General features: G+C 36.3%; 1 protein-coding gene across 1 annotated transcript in view; it reads right to left on the reverse strand.

Moving 5' to 3' along the window:
• The window catches only part of LOC100772567 (vomeronasal type-2 receptor 116-like), an 88415-nt gene that overhangs the window by 15009 nt on the left and 54493 nt on the right, over positions 1–18913 (reverse strand). The window contains exons 2-7 of the mRNA XM_027413392.1: positions 13023–13314; positions 11856–12659; positions 10832–11059; positions 9665–9788; positions 5512–6422; positions 37–124 (exon numbers count right to left, since the gene is read on the reverse strand). Of these exons, the coding sequence (XP_027269193.1) occupies positions 37–124; positions 5512–6422; positions 9665–9788; positions 10832–11059; positions 11856–12659; positions 13023–13314 (2447 nt within the window). The remainder of the gene's footprint in view (positions 1–36; positions 125–5511; positions 6423–9664; positions 9789–10831; positions 11060–11855; positions 12660–13022; positions 13315–18913) is intronic.

Here is an 18913-nt window from a genome sequence, read left to right on the forward strand (position 1 = left end):
TTAGCATAATGTCTGGCTGTGGGTCTCTGCAATTGCCTTGATCTGTGGCAAGAGAAAGCTTCAATGACGAAGAAGGCACTGATATCTTCCAGAGTGCTACTAAAGGTAATTTTATTGCTTTGTTCTTTTAATAGAACTGTAGCATTGTGTTTTACTCCAGGCCCTTGGGCTGCCAGACTTCAGGTGTTTTGACACACAAAACACCTGGTATGTTTTACATTTCCTGGAGTGCAAATAATTTCAAATCTCATGGTCTTTGGTTACTCCTCAAAGTTCGATACCATTGTTACACTAGATTTTGTTGCAGGCTAGACTCCCATGTGTGTAAATGTGTGTGTGTGTGTGTGTGTGTGTGTGTGTGTGTGCGTGTGCGTGTGCGTGTGCGTGTGCGTGTGTGTGTGTGTGTGTGTGTGTTTTCATGTATTCTATATCCTTTCTCTTGTTTTATTTAGTTTTGTTTCTGTTGGGTGGTTTTTCTGCTTCTTTTCTAAAGAGAGAGGAAAAGAAGTTGTGAAGTTTGATGGGTGGGCATTTAAGGAGGATCTGGGAAGAGACAAGGCAGGACAGACCATGTTCACAACATATTCTATAAGAAGATGTGTTTTTAAATTTGTTTATTCTAATTTCATTTTATATTCCAACTACAGTTCTCCCTGCCACAACTCTTACTATATCTCGTCTCCTCTCCCAAATCATCCCCCTAGACACTCCTCCCAATGGGTAAGGGCACCCATCAGGAGTCAACAAAGTCTGCCACATTAAGTCAGGGAAGAACCAAACCCCATCGTCCCTGCATTAGGTTGAACATGGCATCCCATAGGGACTGGGTTCCAGCAAGCTAGCTCATGTACCAGGAATAGATCATGTTCCTACTGCCAGGGACCTCTCAGATAATCCAAGCTTCAAAAATGTTTCCCACATATGGAGGGCCTAATTTTGTCTCCTGGGTTCTTCATAGCAGTTTGTCTAGAGTTCATGAGTTTCCATGACCTTGGTTCAGCTGTCTCTATTGATTTCTACATCACGATCTTGACCTCCTTTCTCATACATTACCTCCTCCCCTAGATTCCTGGAGCAGGGCCTGTTGCTTGATTGTGGATCTCTGCATCTGCTTCCATCAGTTACTAGATGAAGGCTCTATAATGATGTTTGAGGTATTCACCAATCCAGTCCTACAGAGAGCACCAGAAGGAAACCTCCAACCTAAGGAAAATAGCTGTACAAATGATACCATAGGCAATAGATAATCCCATACCAGAAAATCCTTAATGGGAGAAATACACTCACTGCCACTGAACATAACAGATATTAACAATCACTGGTTATTAATATCCACTTATATCAAAGGAGTCAACTTGCCTATAATAGGACACAGGCTAAGGGAAGGGATACGGAAATATTATCCATCCTTCTACTCCATGCAAGAAACACCTCAACTTCAACGCAGACATTACTTCAGAGTAAAGTATTAGTAAAAGGTTTTCCAATCAAATTGACCTAAATTTATTTTTTAAACAGTATTATTTATTCTAGAAGCACTCTTATTTACAAATCCATCCACCCATTCCCTGCCCCCTCATCCTCCCATGCTCCCCGCTGACCCTCCAACCCATGCCCCACCTACCGCCCAGGGATAGTGAGACCCTTCATCGGGGATCATCAAATCCATCACATCATTTGTGGGAGGGCTCAGGCCCCCCTTCCCCTATCTGGGTTGCAATAGTATCCCTCCCTAAGGAATGGGCTCCCAAAGCCCATTTGTGCTCTAGGGATAAACACTGGCTCCACTGTTAGAGGTCCCATAGACTGCCTTGGCCTCTGAGCTGGCACCCACATTCACAGGGCTTGATTAGGTCTAATGCTGATATCTTTAATAATCACCTTGATGAACCAATTCTCATACATGGAAACTGGCTAGCTTTTAATTTAAATATAAGTATTGGCATTATTTACCCCTTATTTTATTCTTGGAAGTTTAGAGTTCGTGACCTATAAAGTCAGATTATTGATAAATGATTGGTACAAGGAACAGAGCATATAGGTTCACAGGCATTTATGCAAATGTACTTTACAAATGAAATAAGAAGCTTTAGAATTATAGCTCCCAAAGAATTACATGTTTTTGGGTGGGTTCTTTTTTTAAAAATATTTTTATTAGTTCAAATTAGGAACAAGCTTGTTTCACATGTCAATCCCTTCTCCCTCCCCTCACCCCCACTCCTCCTCCCCCACACCCCACCTACCCCGCACTCCATCCACCCTCCACTCCCCAGGCAGGGTAGGACCCTCAATGGGGGGCTCTGCAAAGTCCATCACATGATCCTGGGCTGGGCCTAGGCCCTTCCCCATGTGTCCAGGGCCAGAGTGCATCCCTTCACATGGGATGGGCTCTCAAAGTCCCTTCTTACACCAGGGAAAACTACTAATCCACTACCAGGGGCCCCCTGGAGTACAGAGGCCTCCTCATTGACATCCATGTTCAGGGATCTGGATCAGTCCTGTACTGGCCTCCCAGACAGCATCTGGGGTCAATGTGTTCCCCCTTGTTCAGGCCACCTGTTTCTGTGGGTTTCACTGGCCTGGTACCGACCCCTTCGATCTTCATTCCTTCCTCTCTGCAACTAAGTTTCAGATTTCAGTGCAGTGTATATCTGTGGATGTCTGCCTCTACTTCCATCAGCCACTGGATGAGGGCTCTAGGATGGCATAAAAAGTAGTCATCAATCTCATTTTAGGGGAAGGGCATTTAGGTTATCCTCTCCACCACTGCTTAGATTGTCAGTTCGTGTCATCCTTGTAGGTCTCTGGTAATCTCCCTAGTGCCCGATCTCTCCTCGGACCTATAATGGCTCCCTCTAATATGGTATCTGTCATCCTGCTCTCCTCTATTCTTCCCCCAACTCAATATTTTTCCTCCTCCATTTCCTCCTCTTCTATCCTCTTCTGCTCTCATTATGGCAGCTCCCTCTCCCCTACCCTCATGCTCCAAATTAGCTCAGGAGTTCATGCCACTTCCGATTCCTGGGGTCCATGCATTTATCCCTTAGAGTCCTTCATGTTTCCTAGTGTCTTTGGTGAAGAGGATTATAGGCTGGTAATACTTTGCTCTATGTCAAAAATTCATATATGAGTGAGTACATACCATGTTTGTCTTTTTTGTGACTGGGTTACCTCACTCAATATGTTTTCTTCTAGTTCCATCCATTTGCTTACGAATTTCAAGATTCCATTGCTTTTTCTGCTGAGTAGTACTCCACTGTGTAAATGAACCACATTTTCTCTACCCATTCTTCAGTTGAGGGGCATCTAGGTTGCTTCTCAAAAAAATCAGTAGCCTTACTTTATACAGATGATAAATGCAATGAGAAAGACATCAGAGAAGCATCACCCTTCACAATATCCACAAGCAACATAAAATATCTTGGGGTACCACTAACCAAAAAAGTGAAATACTTGTACAGCAAGAACTTTGAGTCTTTAAAGAAAGAAATTACAGAAGATACCAGAAAGTGGAAAGATCTCCCATGCTCTTGGATAGGTAGAATCAACATAGTCTAAATGGCAATCTTGCCAAAAGTAATCTACAGAGTCAAGGCAATCCCCATCAAAATCCCAACACAGTTCTTCACAGACCTTGAAAGAACAATGCTCAAATTTATATGGAAAAACAAAATCCCAGGATAGTCAAAACAATGCTGTACAATAAAGGATCTTCTGGTGGCATGACCATCCCTGACTTCAAGCTCTATTATAGAGCCATAGTTCTGAAAAACAGCTTGGTATTGGCACAAAAATAGACTGATAGACCAATGGAATTGAATGGAAAACCCTGATATTAACCCACACACCTATGAAAACCTTATTTTTGACAAAGGTGCTAAATCTATTCAATGGAAAAAAGCATCTTCAACAAATGGTGCTGGCACAACTGGATTTGGACATGCAGAAGATTGCACATAGATCCATACCTGTCACCATGCACAAAACTTAAGCGCAAATGGATCAAAGACCTCACCATAAATCCAGCCACACTGAATCTTCTAGAAGAGAAAGTGGGAGATACCCTTGAACGATTTGGCACAGGAGACTTCTTCCTGAACATTACACCAGTAGTACAGACATTGAGATCTTCAATTAATAAATGGGACCTCCTGAAACTGAGAAGCTTCTGTAAGGCAAAGGACACAGTCAGTAAGACAAAACGACAGCCCACACAATGGGAAAACATCTTCACCAACCCCATATCTGACAGGGGTCTGATCTCCAAAATATATAATGAACTCAAGAAGCTAGCCACCAAAACACCAAACAATGAAATTAAAAAGTGGGGTGCAGATCTAAATAGAGAATTCTCAACAGAGGAATCTGAAATGGCTGAAAGACAAGTAAGAAAGTGCTCAAAGTCCTTGGCCATCAGAGAAATGCAATGCAAAACAACTCTGAGATACCACCTCACACCTGTCAGAATGGCTAAATTAAAAAATACAAATGAAAATCTATGCTGGAGAGGATGTGGAGAAAAAGAAACACTCCTCCATTGCTGGTGGGAGTGTGAACTTGTAAGACCACCCTGGAAATCAGTATGGCGGTTGCTCAGAAAAATGGGAATCAGTCTACCTCAAGATCCAGCAATTCCTCTCTTGGGTATATACCCAAATAATGCACGTTCATACAATAAGGACATATGTTCAACCATGTTCATGACAGCATTGTTTGTAATAGCCAGAACCTGGAAACAACCTAAAATTACATATCTTTTATGAAATGTTTGTAAAACATGGAGAAATGGGTACTTACAAATATTCAGGTGTCACAAAATATACAGATTCAATTGAAAGAATGTAGAGGAATTTATTAAAATTGAATTTTGAATGAGTAAATGTACAAACAGTTTAGATATATATAGTCAAAGATAGACGTGAGCACAAGTTCTACAGACCTGGTTACAGCAGGGATTTTCACATTCTTCACAGACTTAAAGGAAGCTTCATAGGATTGTCTGTTTCAGTGAGTATTTGATTACTGAAATCTGACTTTGTGTTACTATTATGAAATAAATTGCTCTTCACTTTAGTATGCAGCTAATTATGTAATAATTTGGCATAATTATTCCTTTATGTCAAATTCATATTCATATAAAATTGTTCTTTCATCCATAGCAAACTTGCATGAAATGTTAGCACAAGGAATCCAGGAAAAAACAATGTCATCAAACACACATGGATAAATATGAAAATGTTTGGTCCTATAAATGCAATGTTGAAGAGGTGAAGAATGGATACATATTTCATTATTATATTATTACCACTATTTGAGAGATGCAATGAATATTTATGGAAGTCAGCTTTCCAGTTAGAGAAATATGTAAAGATGAGGAAATAAAGATGGATTAATTAATAACTGAATCCAATACATGTAAAATCTTAAATTACCATTTTATCTCTGTCAATTGTATAGGTTCTAACATGTCTATATAATTTAGGAAAATATGGACTAAGCTGTATAATTGACTTTTCCCCTATAATGTGCTTTCTTCCTGACATAATGAAGCACATTCCTATGAGGTCTGAACAAAATAATATAGCACTTGGGGACAAAAATGCAGCCTAGGAGGCCTGCACTGGATGACAGTATGGAGAAGATTTCCACGGCAACTGTGGCTTTCCCCCTATTGCTATGGTAGACAGGAAGGAATGTGACCCACACACTGAAGAAAACCAACATGCTGAAAGCCATGAACTTGGCTTCATTAAATGTGTCAGGCAGGTTCCTGGACAGGTAAGCCATAGTATAGCTCCCAAGTGCCATGGAGCAAAGGTATCCCAGGACAGAATGGAAGGCAATAGTGGATCCCTTGTTGCATATAATAATTATATATCCATGTTTAGTGTGAGCATCTGAGTCAACAAAGGGAGGAGAGGTGCTCAGCCAAATTCCGCAGAGCACAAGTTGGATAAGGGTGCAGATGGGAATGATGAAGTTAGGAGCCCTTGATATCATTATCCTCTTCACAATTCTCCCAGGAACTGTGATCTTGAAGGCCAGAACCACAGTAACAGTTTTGGTCAGGACTGTGGAGAGAGCCACGGTGAACAGAACTGCAAATGTGCTCTGCTGCAGGATACAGGTGACTGTGTTGGGACGGCCAACGAAGAGCAATGGACAGAGAAAACAGAAAGTCAGAGTGACAAGCAGGATGTAAGTGAGAGTCTGATTGTTTGCCTTGACAATGGGAGTGTGGTGGTACTTCACAAAGACACCAAGAACAACAGTTGTTAGTGCTGAGAATCCCAGGGCTAAGGAAATGAATGCCATACCCAAAGGGTCGTCATAGGCCAGAAAGGTCACTGATTTCTGGAGGCAGTGGTTCTGCTCTGTGTTTGCATAATGACTTTCTGGACACCTCACACAATGATCCATATCTACTCAGGAATTAAACATATTGTGAGTCTCTACTCAGGTTACCATTTTATCCTAAGCTACTTCCTAGCACCAACTCTCTCCCATTTGCCCACATTTCCTGTGTTGTTTCAGACTCAAGCAAAGCAGTGCTTAGTTGTGAATATTCCCAAATGTTCTCCAAGTAATCATTCCAGACTGATCTTTTTGTAGAACATAAAATGAAACAGTTTATTTTTATTAGAGTACTTAAATATATTTTCAGTTAGGTAATACTTTGTATTTATACATATATATATATATATATATATATATATATTCATAAATTACTGAATTCAATTGCAAAATCCTAATAAAAATCATATGATCACCTCATTCTTAATTCCCTTTTGTGATTTTGTCTTTTGAGTTCAGTACAAGGGGTATGTAGTTTGCAGTTTTTTCTTGTAATGTTCCCAGTTATCACTCCCAAATCTACTTATTTGCATAGTTAATTGAATGAATTTGCCAGTTTTTCTCTGATGGTGCTTGTGGAAATGTGAACTATTAGTGTCTTGTAGGTTTGAAAAAGTTCCTTTTTGAAACTGATTAGTTATTTCCAGGGAGAAATGATCAATTTAACAGATAGCTATAAAACTCTTATTTTGCTTATAGTTGGTCATGGAATAATTGTGTGATACTTTATCACTTTTAATTTTTGAGTTTCATCTTCAATTCAAAAGATATAAATAACAGTGTATTTGTATCTTATTTTCATTCAATTTAAATATTCAATATTTTGCAAAGAAGACCTTCTAATTTGATTATTGTTGAAAATTTTCATTAAATATATATTGAATTCACTGTTTTGCTACTGTCTACTGTGTCTTTTATTAGCATTATAAACATTTTATTTGTTATTTCTTGTAGTTGTGCCTTTTTAATACCATCTCACTCTCAAGGCACTATGTGTCTTCTATTTTCTCTGTGTTTATTTCTGTTGATTAAAACTAAGCATGAATGCTTCAGAATCACAGTCCTTTAAATTCCTTATTAAAAGCACAGGCATTATAAGTCATGAACAATTTTTTAGAAATTGAAAATAATATTAAGATAGTTAACATCATTCTACATGTTCTGAAGTATGGGATTCACTGTTTTCAAATCATTAGTATTTATATTTTAATATTTTTCTTACTAAATATATTTTGAAATGTCTCCTTAAGCTCCAACTATGCAGATTTTAATATTGATCATTCTAGTCCCCTCTAATAAATATATTTAATATGTTCATGAACTAATCTTGGCTACAATGTACATAAATTCTTTATATGCACATTCTTGGATGGTGTGTATTTATAGTAGGTGTTAATATGCACATTTTCAAATCAGGCAAATTAAAGTCACCAAAACTTTGAAACTCTTCTCTTCTTATGAAGTAATGTTAACACTTCTGAGTATTCAGGAAAGCCCTTATGTCATTCAAAACATATATAATATTCCAATTATATATGAGGAATCTCATTAGACCTTAATATTAAGATTGAGGAATCCTCTTTGATTTTCTCTCCATATTCAACATTGTGTCTAAGTGTGCTCAGTCCATTCACTGTTTTCAGTTGTCACAGGCTTACTTTCTATTCCTTGGATCTGTTTTGACATGGCATTTTTGTGAAATATGAGATGAAGATATGTTACATTTGTTTACATTATGGATCCTTTGTTTCATGATGTGCTATATTCTTTTATGTTGTATTTGTGTTTCTTTTCCTGTATAAAATACCTGATTGGTCTAATCAAGAGTTGAATGCACTATAGTCAGAAAGGAGAATGTTTTAGCAGGGCTGGCAGAAAGAATAATTAGAAGAAGAAACCTTGGAGACAAGAACTAAGGAGTGAAAGAAGGAGGAGGAGAAGAGGACTTAAAGGAGCTAGCCACCAAGCTACACAGCAATCTACAGAGTAAGAATTTTAAAAAAGGTGTATAGAAACAAGCCAAGCTAAAGCTGGACATTTGTAAATAAAACTAATTGTCCATGTAATTATTTGGGAGCTGGGTACTGGGTGCCCAAAGAGCCAAAGATTAAAAAACAACCCACTATACATAGGTTTCTCTACTAAATCCCCCTTTGCCTGGAAAAGAGTATCCTTTAAATGCAGTGTCCTGTCTTGTTCTAAGAACAAGGTGTGTATATGTGCCTGGTTTATTCATAAAACTATCATTAATGGAAGTGGTGTTGTGCTATTTCCCCTAGGTGTCACAAAATAATTCCATAATTTACCATTTATATGTTTAATAATGCTTCCATTAACTTCTTTTAGAAAATAAAGTCATTTGTTCACAATGAGTTAATGATTATTTACCACATTATTTTGCTTAGTTTAATCAAATTAACTCAGAAGAGATACGAATCTAGATTCAAATTCATTAATACATAGCAACAATTGATTTAAAAATATTTGTGTTCAATGATAGCTTTTTGATGTACCACTCTAGTGAATGTTTTCTGGGTCTAAATATGTTTTAGATCTTTCATACCTATGTGATTTAAGATTATCCCCCTCCTTGTAAGTTACATAACTATGATATTTCTGGTACTCATGTAAACAAGAAGGAAAACAGTGAACCTGTTATACTTCGGGGTTACCTGGGTTCAGTTGAAAGCCCCCATGGGGGTCAACTTTGTCTGTGATACACCTCCAGGAGATCTGATGCCCTAATCTAACTTTGATATTCACAAAGTAATTAAAGGGCACATAGATGCAGGCACACAAAACACTCATAGATGTAACAAATTGACAAAAAATTTAACCTTACCATCTTTGAAGTATGTCTATGAGTAAATAAAATACAACATTACTGATCATCTCTGATAAAGCTAGAACCATGACTGAAAATATGCAACTAAGGGTCATAAGGATCCAACTTTAAATGTGTGTTAACTATGAACTAAATATGCTGTGAAATACAATAGAAGTCAGTAATTTATACTCTCTCTCTCTCGCTCTCTCTCTCTCTTTCTCTAAAATTTAGAATATTTTGTGATGTGTGAATTGTTCTATGAAATGAAAATGGCTGTAGAGGATCAGCAACATAAATCACTATGAGCTTCAGTGGATAAAGCATTAATTAAATGATGATAAGATGAACCAATACATTTTTATTTCTACCTAAAAGAATAACTGGACTGATATCTACTATTTATTCACAGAAACATTTCATCTGTTTAGACTTTACTGAAAACTGTGGAAATGTAGAAAATTCCACACTGAGTATCACATTTACCTGTGACATTGGAAATCTCATTATCTGGACATTGAGTGCAATCATAGCAACAAACAGGCCTCCCCTCCTGGGCAGATTTTCTGAATCCAGGAATACAGCTCTCACTGCACACAGAGCAAGGAAGCTGAGAATATAGATGGTGAAAATACTCAGGAGTGGACAGTTGTAAAAAAAATGTTATTTCCTATATAGAACAGTAAAATGGCAAGTTATTATAATTATAAATTGCAACACTTGGCATCTATTTCAATATAGTATATGATATGAAGTTCAATGTATTTAATAAAGGATGCAGAGACAACAGTAACATGAATAATTGTGGAAATGTTAGAGGTAGGGCAAAATAAGAAACAGTTAGGTCACTGAGTACATGTCTACAAGGGCAACTGTAATGTTATACTATTCCTACTGTGTACTTCCTTACAGCTGCAGTGAGCAGCTTTGTTTCCCAATGGTGATGCTTAGTTTACATTTTTCAGTTTGAAAGATTCTGCATCACCAAATAAACTGTTCTTTGTGACTGTCTGTTAGAAATGATGTACAGTAGGATACATGAAGTGAGAAGACATATTCTATGAGAAGGTAGAGCCTCTTCATTTTCATTTGTTATGGAGTGAAAAAAAGCAAAAGGAATATGGAGAGTAGAGTTCACCATTACCTACTACCTGACTGAAAATACATCATGACTCATTTTCTCAGGCTCTTGCCTACATGGTTGCTTGAATCATTAAGTGACCAGAAGAATTCTATGTACTTATGTCTGTTGTTTTTTTTTTTAACACATTGGTTCCTTTTCAGCGGGAGGATATGTAACTGACCCACATTCATGTGCCTGCAAAGCTATTGCATATTGCCAGGTACCCAATAGCCAATTGACAATGCACTAATATTTTCTGATCTTGGAGTCAAATTAATGTCTTCTCAGGTGGTTTGGGAATAGGGGTGAAATCTTAATACTCACTGCTTTTATACCTGGAAAAAAAGTGTGCATAGGAAAAGGAATGAAAAAATTCTATTACTCAGAATAGGGAACAAAAAATTCCTCAAATGTCAGTAATTATATACACATTGGCACTGAGTAGGGGGCAAACAATCATTACAACCATTACACCCACAAATGAATGCTTATTGGTAGAGATCAAAGCGATGAGATAAGAGACAACTCACCTCTCTAAATCCTATGGCCCACTGTATCATATGGTCAGACAAGAGCAGTTCTTGGCCCTGTGGGGCTTTTGGAGAAAATGTTCCAACTTTCATCTTTTGTTTGAGACCTTGTGGAAAATTCCAGAAGTTGAGAATATCATATTCTGCATCTAATTTCCTTTTTGAATCCAAAACTACAAGGTTCCCAGCACTATTTTTGAAATGAATATTCTTGAGAAAATGGTGAAGCTAAAGAGATGCAGAATCTGATGTTGAATTCATTCTCAGAAAATTTAAACACAACCTAATAAAGGAATGGGTATCATGATACTAAATCCCTGACACTAATTGCAAGTTATATCAACCCACCAATATTTTAATGGAGGAAAACCAAAATGAATGTTTCACAGTATTTCTAGACTGACAATCAGTTTCAGGAGAAAGAATACACACACACACACACACACACACACACACACACACCACACACAGAGAGAAAGAGAGAGAGAGAGAGAGAGAGAGAGAGAGAGAGAGAGAGAGAGAGACATCTTCAATGATTGTAGATTCAGGCCAAATGTCAAATTTCTTGAAGTGCTAGCCACTTCTCAATTTTGCATCTTGTATATCGGAGTGTTTCTGGTCTAAACTGTATAAAAATGGTCAGGTGTTCATTTAGGTAATAGGCATAAATTCAGAATTTGAACTTCAAGGATTTAATAAATTTGAGCACTTAGTATCTACTACTCCTATTTTTGCTATGAAATATACCTAGAGATAATGGGTTTTCAAATTTATTTTTATAATGAGAAGGTTATGGGGTAACACAAAGTATAAAATATTATATACACATTTAAACCTTTTATTGGCATCCACTCATCAGTATCAATGGCATATGTCTGCATCAAATTCTAGATGACAGATTATATACAGTCTCCCGGGTTCTTTTTGGCAAAATCTCTGTAGTGTACAATCATGTACTGAGTGTTTTTATAGAATTCTAAAATATCACAGTGCTACTGATAAAATATACAAAATGAAAAATTACCTCCCAAGGGTAAGTATGTGCCTCCCCCTTTCCATAGGGATAATTTTGTACTTGGTTGATAGTCATCTCATGAAGAATGTGGGCCACAGCATATACAGAATTGTATATATTGTAACTCTCTTCAGTCATGTCCATGTCCCAAATATCTCTAGGCAACATTTCCAATGAAATATTGGGTTTACAGTTACCCGATAATTTACAATCAAGTCCAGAAAAATGACAATTGAAATGTCTATCCCAAAAAACACCAAGATAATGGTCTTCAGGGTATTTGGAAGGGTTGTATATCTGTATAAACTTTGTAAATTCAGGAATCTCATCATGATGATGTGTAAAAATGAGACTCCCGTCTAATGAATCAAGCATAAAAAAGTAACTAACAATACTTGGATCCCATTGTGACTTCATGACCAAGACTTTCCAAATCATCAAAAAGTACCCCATATATAGGAATATTCCAGTTAAAGATTCAGTGTCACCGTAAATGATAACCACATTTGCAGTTGACTTTATGATCTTCTGGATACTTATCATAGAAGTAAAGTAAAAGGAATCCACACTCTCTGCAATCATTTCTACAAAAGCTATGCACACTTGGTTGCTGTCCATCTCCCCTCTCAATTCTGAGAGACTCTCAGCCCCTTTGTGATCATCTGTGAGAACCAGTCCCACCCATGTCCATCTAAAATGGAGCATCAAAAGGACAATGCCATGTGACAGAGATGTGTCCTTGGCTGCTGTCTGGTAGAGAGAAGAATACAGGCCTCTGTCACTCAGGATAGTGTCAAATGGCCCAAAAGAAACCTGAAGGAAATTTCAAATAGGAAACAAGAGGGAAAATATTGAAATAGAACAAAATACTAAACCGAAGGCAGCTCTTTGGATTTGTAGAGACTAACTTCTGCTCATTGTGTTTTAAACTCCTATCTTGATATGTAGATATTTATAGATAATTCCTCACAAGACAGTACTTTCTAAATACCAAATATAGGCACAGACTCTTTCTCTACTCTATCTCTAGCAAAGTATTTGAGACTTTGTAACCAAAAGTCTAATTTATTCTCTTTGACTGATAATGACATATTCTCACTTCTGTACATTTTAATATACTTGTAATGTCTGCAGTTTAACACAGATTTCTTCTTCCCCCACAGGCTTGTTCCTCACCTGTGGATATTTGTAGAGATTCAGCAGTCTTGCAATATGTGCAGATGTTGCCCATGATGCTCCTGTAAGCAAAGCAGCAGCCTTCTTCTGCCTTCTACAAGTGTAATTGGGAATTATTATTCCCATTCCTGTGAGACAAAGAAAAGGTGCCTCCAGAGTATCCCATTGATTACTGTTGACATTGTAGAGATCAAATCCTAGAGATGTGTTAGGTAAAATATGAGTGTTTCTGTTGATTTCCTCGATGGCGAATATAAAGGCCAAAAAATACTGGTAGCTCCCCACCCTGTAACTGCAGAGAAGTATTATCAATATTTATGAAAGGGACTTATATAAGAGTATGGTGTAATCACTCTTATACCTACTGTGTTATATATTTACAAAGAATAATTTTGGTCATCACATAATGGAAACATCTGAATGCCAGGTGATAAAGTAAGTGTCAATTTAGTTACCTAAAAGCCTTACATGGATCTAAAATTTCTGGACTCCAGGTTGACTTGAACTGATATCACCCAAGGAATCACATTGTAAGTAGAAACACATACAAAATTCCATTTTTTGATGCTTAAGTAAAATCACCAGCAGATGCAAACTTGCACCCTTAAAGTCTCTCCTGTTATGCACTTTAACACCCCAAGACCTTCACAACATGTTCTCTGTCTGTACATAGATGGAGAAACTGCAACCTTTAAGTTGTTCTTATTATGGTCAAATGATGCTCATGGGAATGTCTGCCTGAGTTGTATGCATCAATGCTAAAGCATCATTAGAATATGATGCTAGGAGGGTTTTAAATATCCCCCACCCAAGCACAGCTCTTTGAACAACCTTTCTTCTCTCCTAGTGCCATCTCCTTCTCCTTTCTGAGAACCATATAAGGAGGAATACATTGACTGGCTGAATATCTTTGATTCAGCAACCTACAGTCATGACTTGAGTGTTTGGGGTTTTTGTGTACTCAGATACTGCATTTTCTTTTATCTGACTTCCTTTTTCTCTAAACCTTCACTATGTACCTACCTCAGCAGAAAAGTGGATTACACAACTTTGAATGCCCTGATGGTGGATGTGATTACATTACTGTGTAGTTGAGTTCAACTTGAACAGAATATAAGACCTGTTTTTTGTCCACATGACTTGAGGATCCTCATCAAGATGGAAGCAACCATGTGATTTGGCTCTTGTAACAAGTGTGGGTTCACATGTGTTCATAGAAAGAACTCACAGAGACACTCTGAGGATGATTTTCTAGCCTTTCCAGAAGCAGCAGTATACAGTCTCTCATGTACTGACAAACTGCCACTTATTAGAAGGCTTTTTTATTATTATTATCCAATTTATACTTTTATCAAGGTAATTTCTTGTAACAAAACCTCCTATCTAAGCTTCCCAAAGGGACATTGCAAATCCTCAATTAAGGAATAGTGTGATTTTCTGGGTTTTCTTAACCAAGTGTTTCATAGGCTTTGAATTCTTAGCAAATTCTCAGATAAAATTAAGTAAGTTAAACAGAAGGCACCCTAGGCCAAGATAGCAGTCAGAAAATGTACATCAATGCTAGATGCTAACATTCAGAAATCCTGATCAGTGATTGGCAATCAGCTCACACAGGTTTCTCCTTTTTTCCCTGTCCTATCCTATATTAAAAAGCCATAAGGTTTGGTATGTTTGAGTTTTTGTTTAAAAATCCAGAGTTTGCACAACACTGGGACAAGTCAGACTGGAGCATCAATGTCCTTGTACTCACACGGGTGGTGCAACTCTGACATCTGCTGGCCAAATGTCATCATTGCTACTTATGGTTAATACTATAAGAGTCATGAAAGACTTTCTGAGGATTTAATTTGATGTAAATAACCTTGCATTTAAACTAGTAAATTTATTAATTAATTCAAGACTTCTTATAATCTGGTAACTACTGCTACAATAATGGTGGATAATATTACCATCCAGGAATTTTAAAACTTTTTTCATTCTACTATGAATGGTATTTTATAAGTGGTATACAACCTACCCATGACATATTTACTCTTAGCTGTAGTTGTTATTATATTGATAATCCATATATATTGATAATACTGAAAGTAATGGTTGTGTCACAGAGCTAAGAATTAGAAACTCATAATAATTAATGGTAAGAATGAGAAACTTTTGGAAATGATATAAACTTTACAGACTGGTAATGAGACCTTAGCAAAAAGGATCCATACAATTGAAAATAAAAATCATAATTTTACAAAGAGAATTCACACAATGGAACATGGTAATGAACTCTTAACAGATAAAAATCATCCATGTCTAATAGTAATGAGATGCTTGAAGATAAAGCATACATTGTATTTGGAAGGCAATCTGAATGCCATACAAATAATCTCTGAAGATGAGAATATTAAATCTCTGCAATCACATGCAAATAATGAGAACAAGAAACTGTCTGATTTATTGAAATCATTGGAAGTTTCTACACTTCAGATTTTGCATCGAATCTTTGAAGACCTTGTTAAAAACTGATAAACCAAGAGTTTAGGAAGAAACTAAAGACAATAAAAAACATTTAGCATTGACAAAATCCTTCAGAGTCAGACTTACCTTTGGTAAGTCATGCACCACCAACACCTGGCTATGGTTGGTTACTTGATGATAACCATTATACTGGGGTATGCTGCTCTATCTAAATAGTTGTTTTTCTTAAAAACACAAAAGGAACAACCAACTATTTTTTTTAACCAAAGAAGAAAAATAAGAAGTTGAGGACAGATGGCCTATACAACAAATGAAATGACAGGGTGGGTGTCAACATGCAGTAAGTGAAATTAGACCATTGTTCTCTACCTTGTGCAGGAATCAATTCAAAATGGATCACAGTCCATTGAAAGTGTTAGAAAAATGCACACCTAGTATATGTGAAGTCATTGGCGTGGGCAAGAACGTACTGAAGAGAACGCCGATGTCAAACAAATTAGCATCAGATATCAAAAGATGGAACTACAGAAAAATGAAGATTCAATTACAAAACATGAAAAATATTCTGTAAAACAAAGGAAACTATCATCAGAGCACCATATATGGGAGAAAACACTTTCCTTTTGTTCTTTAGTTACTGGACTAATGTCAAAAGGATTCAATTAACCGAAGAAGTTTTAAGTGAAGTTAAATAAAGCCTCTAAACAACAACTGTGTTAATGACATACCAAAATCCTGTACAAAAGAAAACACAAAAAGCCCGAACCCTGATCATCAGGCAAATGCAAATGTAAAAAAATAGGTATTGATTGTTTCCAGGTTTTTGAGTGGAGTGACAATGTTTCAAGATGTATAGAAACATGAGTAAGAAGAGATGAAGAACAGAAATATCACTGTGGATTTGTGAAGGTTTGCTGAATCACATCATGTCTTTTAAAAATCAAAGGAAATAGAATATTTTAGAAATTCAGTTACAAGGGGAATATGAAATCCTGGAAAAATTAAAGTTGTTAAACCGTTGATATTTCAGGGACATTCAAACACATGGAGTTCATTTTATTCATGATGATAATGTAGAAGAACTGATGTGCTTGTGTCTATAATTAGACCATGTTATACATAAGAAAAACAAAAAATAAAGGATTGAAAGATTTTGATAAATTTTAAATTTTTTATTTTTAGTTTCACAAAAAGAAAATACACATTTTTTAGAAATGAACATATAGCATTGTAAGAATTTTTAGAATAACCACAAACCATATGTTATGTCCTTTAACATGAATCAGGCTTATTTTGAAGAATGCATTTAAGTGGAATGTGAAGTCCAAAGTATCAAGAAGTGCATTTTCCATGAAACTGAAATGCTTCTGTAAGGCAAAGGACACCATCAAAAAAAAAAAAAAAACAGTAGCCTACAGAGTGGGGAAGCCTCTTCACTGCCTCCACATCCTACAGAGGGCTTATATCTAAATTTTATAAAATTCTAAGACACTGCATATCAAAAATCCTCAAATAATCCAATTAAAAATGTGGTAGATACTAGGATAGCCACCCCAGCTTGTTTCTTGGGCCCATTTGATTGGAATATCTTATCCCAACTCTTTACTCTGAGGTAATGTCTGTCTTTGAAGTTGAAGTGTATGCAGCAGTTGAAATTGTATGCAGCAGAAGGATGGATTCTGTCTTCATATCCATTCTGTTAGCCTGTGTCTTTTTATAGGGAGTTAAGACCATTAATATTGAGGGAAATTAAGGACCATTGAGTGCTTATTTTTGCTTGTTTTTGATTTGTTGTTGGTAGTGGTATTGTGTGTGGATTTACCCTGCTTTTTCATTTGGCTTTTGGTAAAGTGGGATTAACTATTGACTATGCTTTTGTGAGTGTAGTTAACTTCCTTAGGCTGGAGTTTCCCTTCCAGTTATAGATGCTCTTCAACTGAAGAATGGATAAAGAAAGTAAGATATATTAACACAATGGAATGGTACTTGGCTGTTAAAAACAAAAACATCACGAAATTTGCCAGCAAGTGGATGGAACTAGAAAAGGTCATGCTGTGTGAGGTCACCTGGACCCAGAAATAAAACATGTATTTGGCTAACTTACAAGTGGATATTAGCCATAAAGGCTAACCATGCTACATGCCACAGACATAGACAACCTAAATAACAAGGAGGTGGAGGGAAGCATCCTTAAGTTTTATGTAAATATACAGATATGCTTGTAATGCTATTGTTAAAATGCCTTTTGACCTGTCGTGTCAACTATACCTTTAAGTAAATATGAAAAAATGATGCTCATATATGAATAGCCAGCTTGTGTGTTTGTAATCTCTTGCAGGGGATATTAGCATCCATTCACAAATGACCTTAAAATATACCTGACCAGGAAATGAGCAATCCTGCTAATATATGTAAACCAGAGTTAATCTGATAGATAATATTTTTCATAAAAATATGTATACATTCTAATGTATTAGCATACTTACAATAAATATGTATGTATCTATACATATGTATATACATGATGTTTACTTATGATTTAAATTGTGATCTCATGAATGTCAAATTTAGAGATGAAGAAAAAATATTATAATGGAATATATTGCTGCCCACATATTCCACATCCTTTTTAAAAATGATTATCAGAAAGAACATGCATATGTGAATCCAATCAAAATGTTAACAAAATAAATTCAGAAAGCGAACAACAAAATAAAACTCATTTTCCACATACAATCACATAAATACATTCCTGAAAATGGATTTCTGTCACCATACTTGCTGAGTCAATTTCACACTAAGGTGTCCAAAGATACTTCTATGTATCAACTTTTCCTCTGATCATTTCTCATACTCTACATACCCTATGCTGAGGACTTAGCACATCATCCAGGTTTGACCACAAACACAATCATATCACAAGGACGGCAATTCATCTTCACTTCTACTTGAATATGTACTGAGTCTCTATTTGAACCTTGCTTCTGCATTTTCATTTTCCAGCATTGTATTAAAACTGAGAATACGATCTTTTCATCAGTCTCAGTTATCATGAATCTTACAGATACAGAAGATTTTGCATTTAATAAAATAGATCTTACTTCCTTCACAATGAATTCTGTGTAGGCATTTCTCTACAGTGTATTTCAAGACCTTCTACTAACTTGACTGCCAGTGTCCTCAAATTTAAAAGGCACAAAATTGAGATACTATCCTTAGAGTTCACCATCAACATCCAGAACACAACCATACCAATTTTAATAATTAGAAAAAGAGAAATAATATAGAAAAATGGTACAAAATTGACAAAACTAAAAGATTACTAATCAAAACTATAGATCAAAACTGTCAGTCATTTTCAAGCATTTTAAAAGAAGAGTCCCAAAGTTTAAATTTTCACATTTGATTTCATAATGAGCAGCAGA

This window comes from Cricetulus griseus, chromosome 4, assembly GCF_003668045.3.
Source record: "Cricetulus griseus strain 17A/GY chromosome 4, alternate assembly CriGri-PICRH-1.0, whole genome shotgun sequence".
NCBI classification, from domain to species: Eukaryota; Metazoa; Chordata; class Mammalia; order Rodentia; family Cricetidae; genus Cricetulus; species Cricetulus griseus.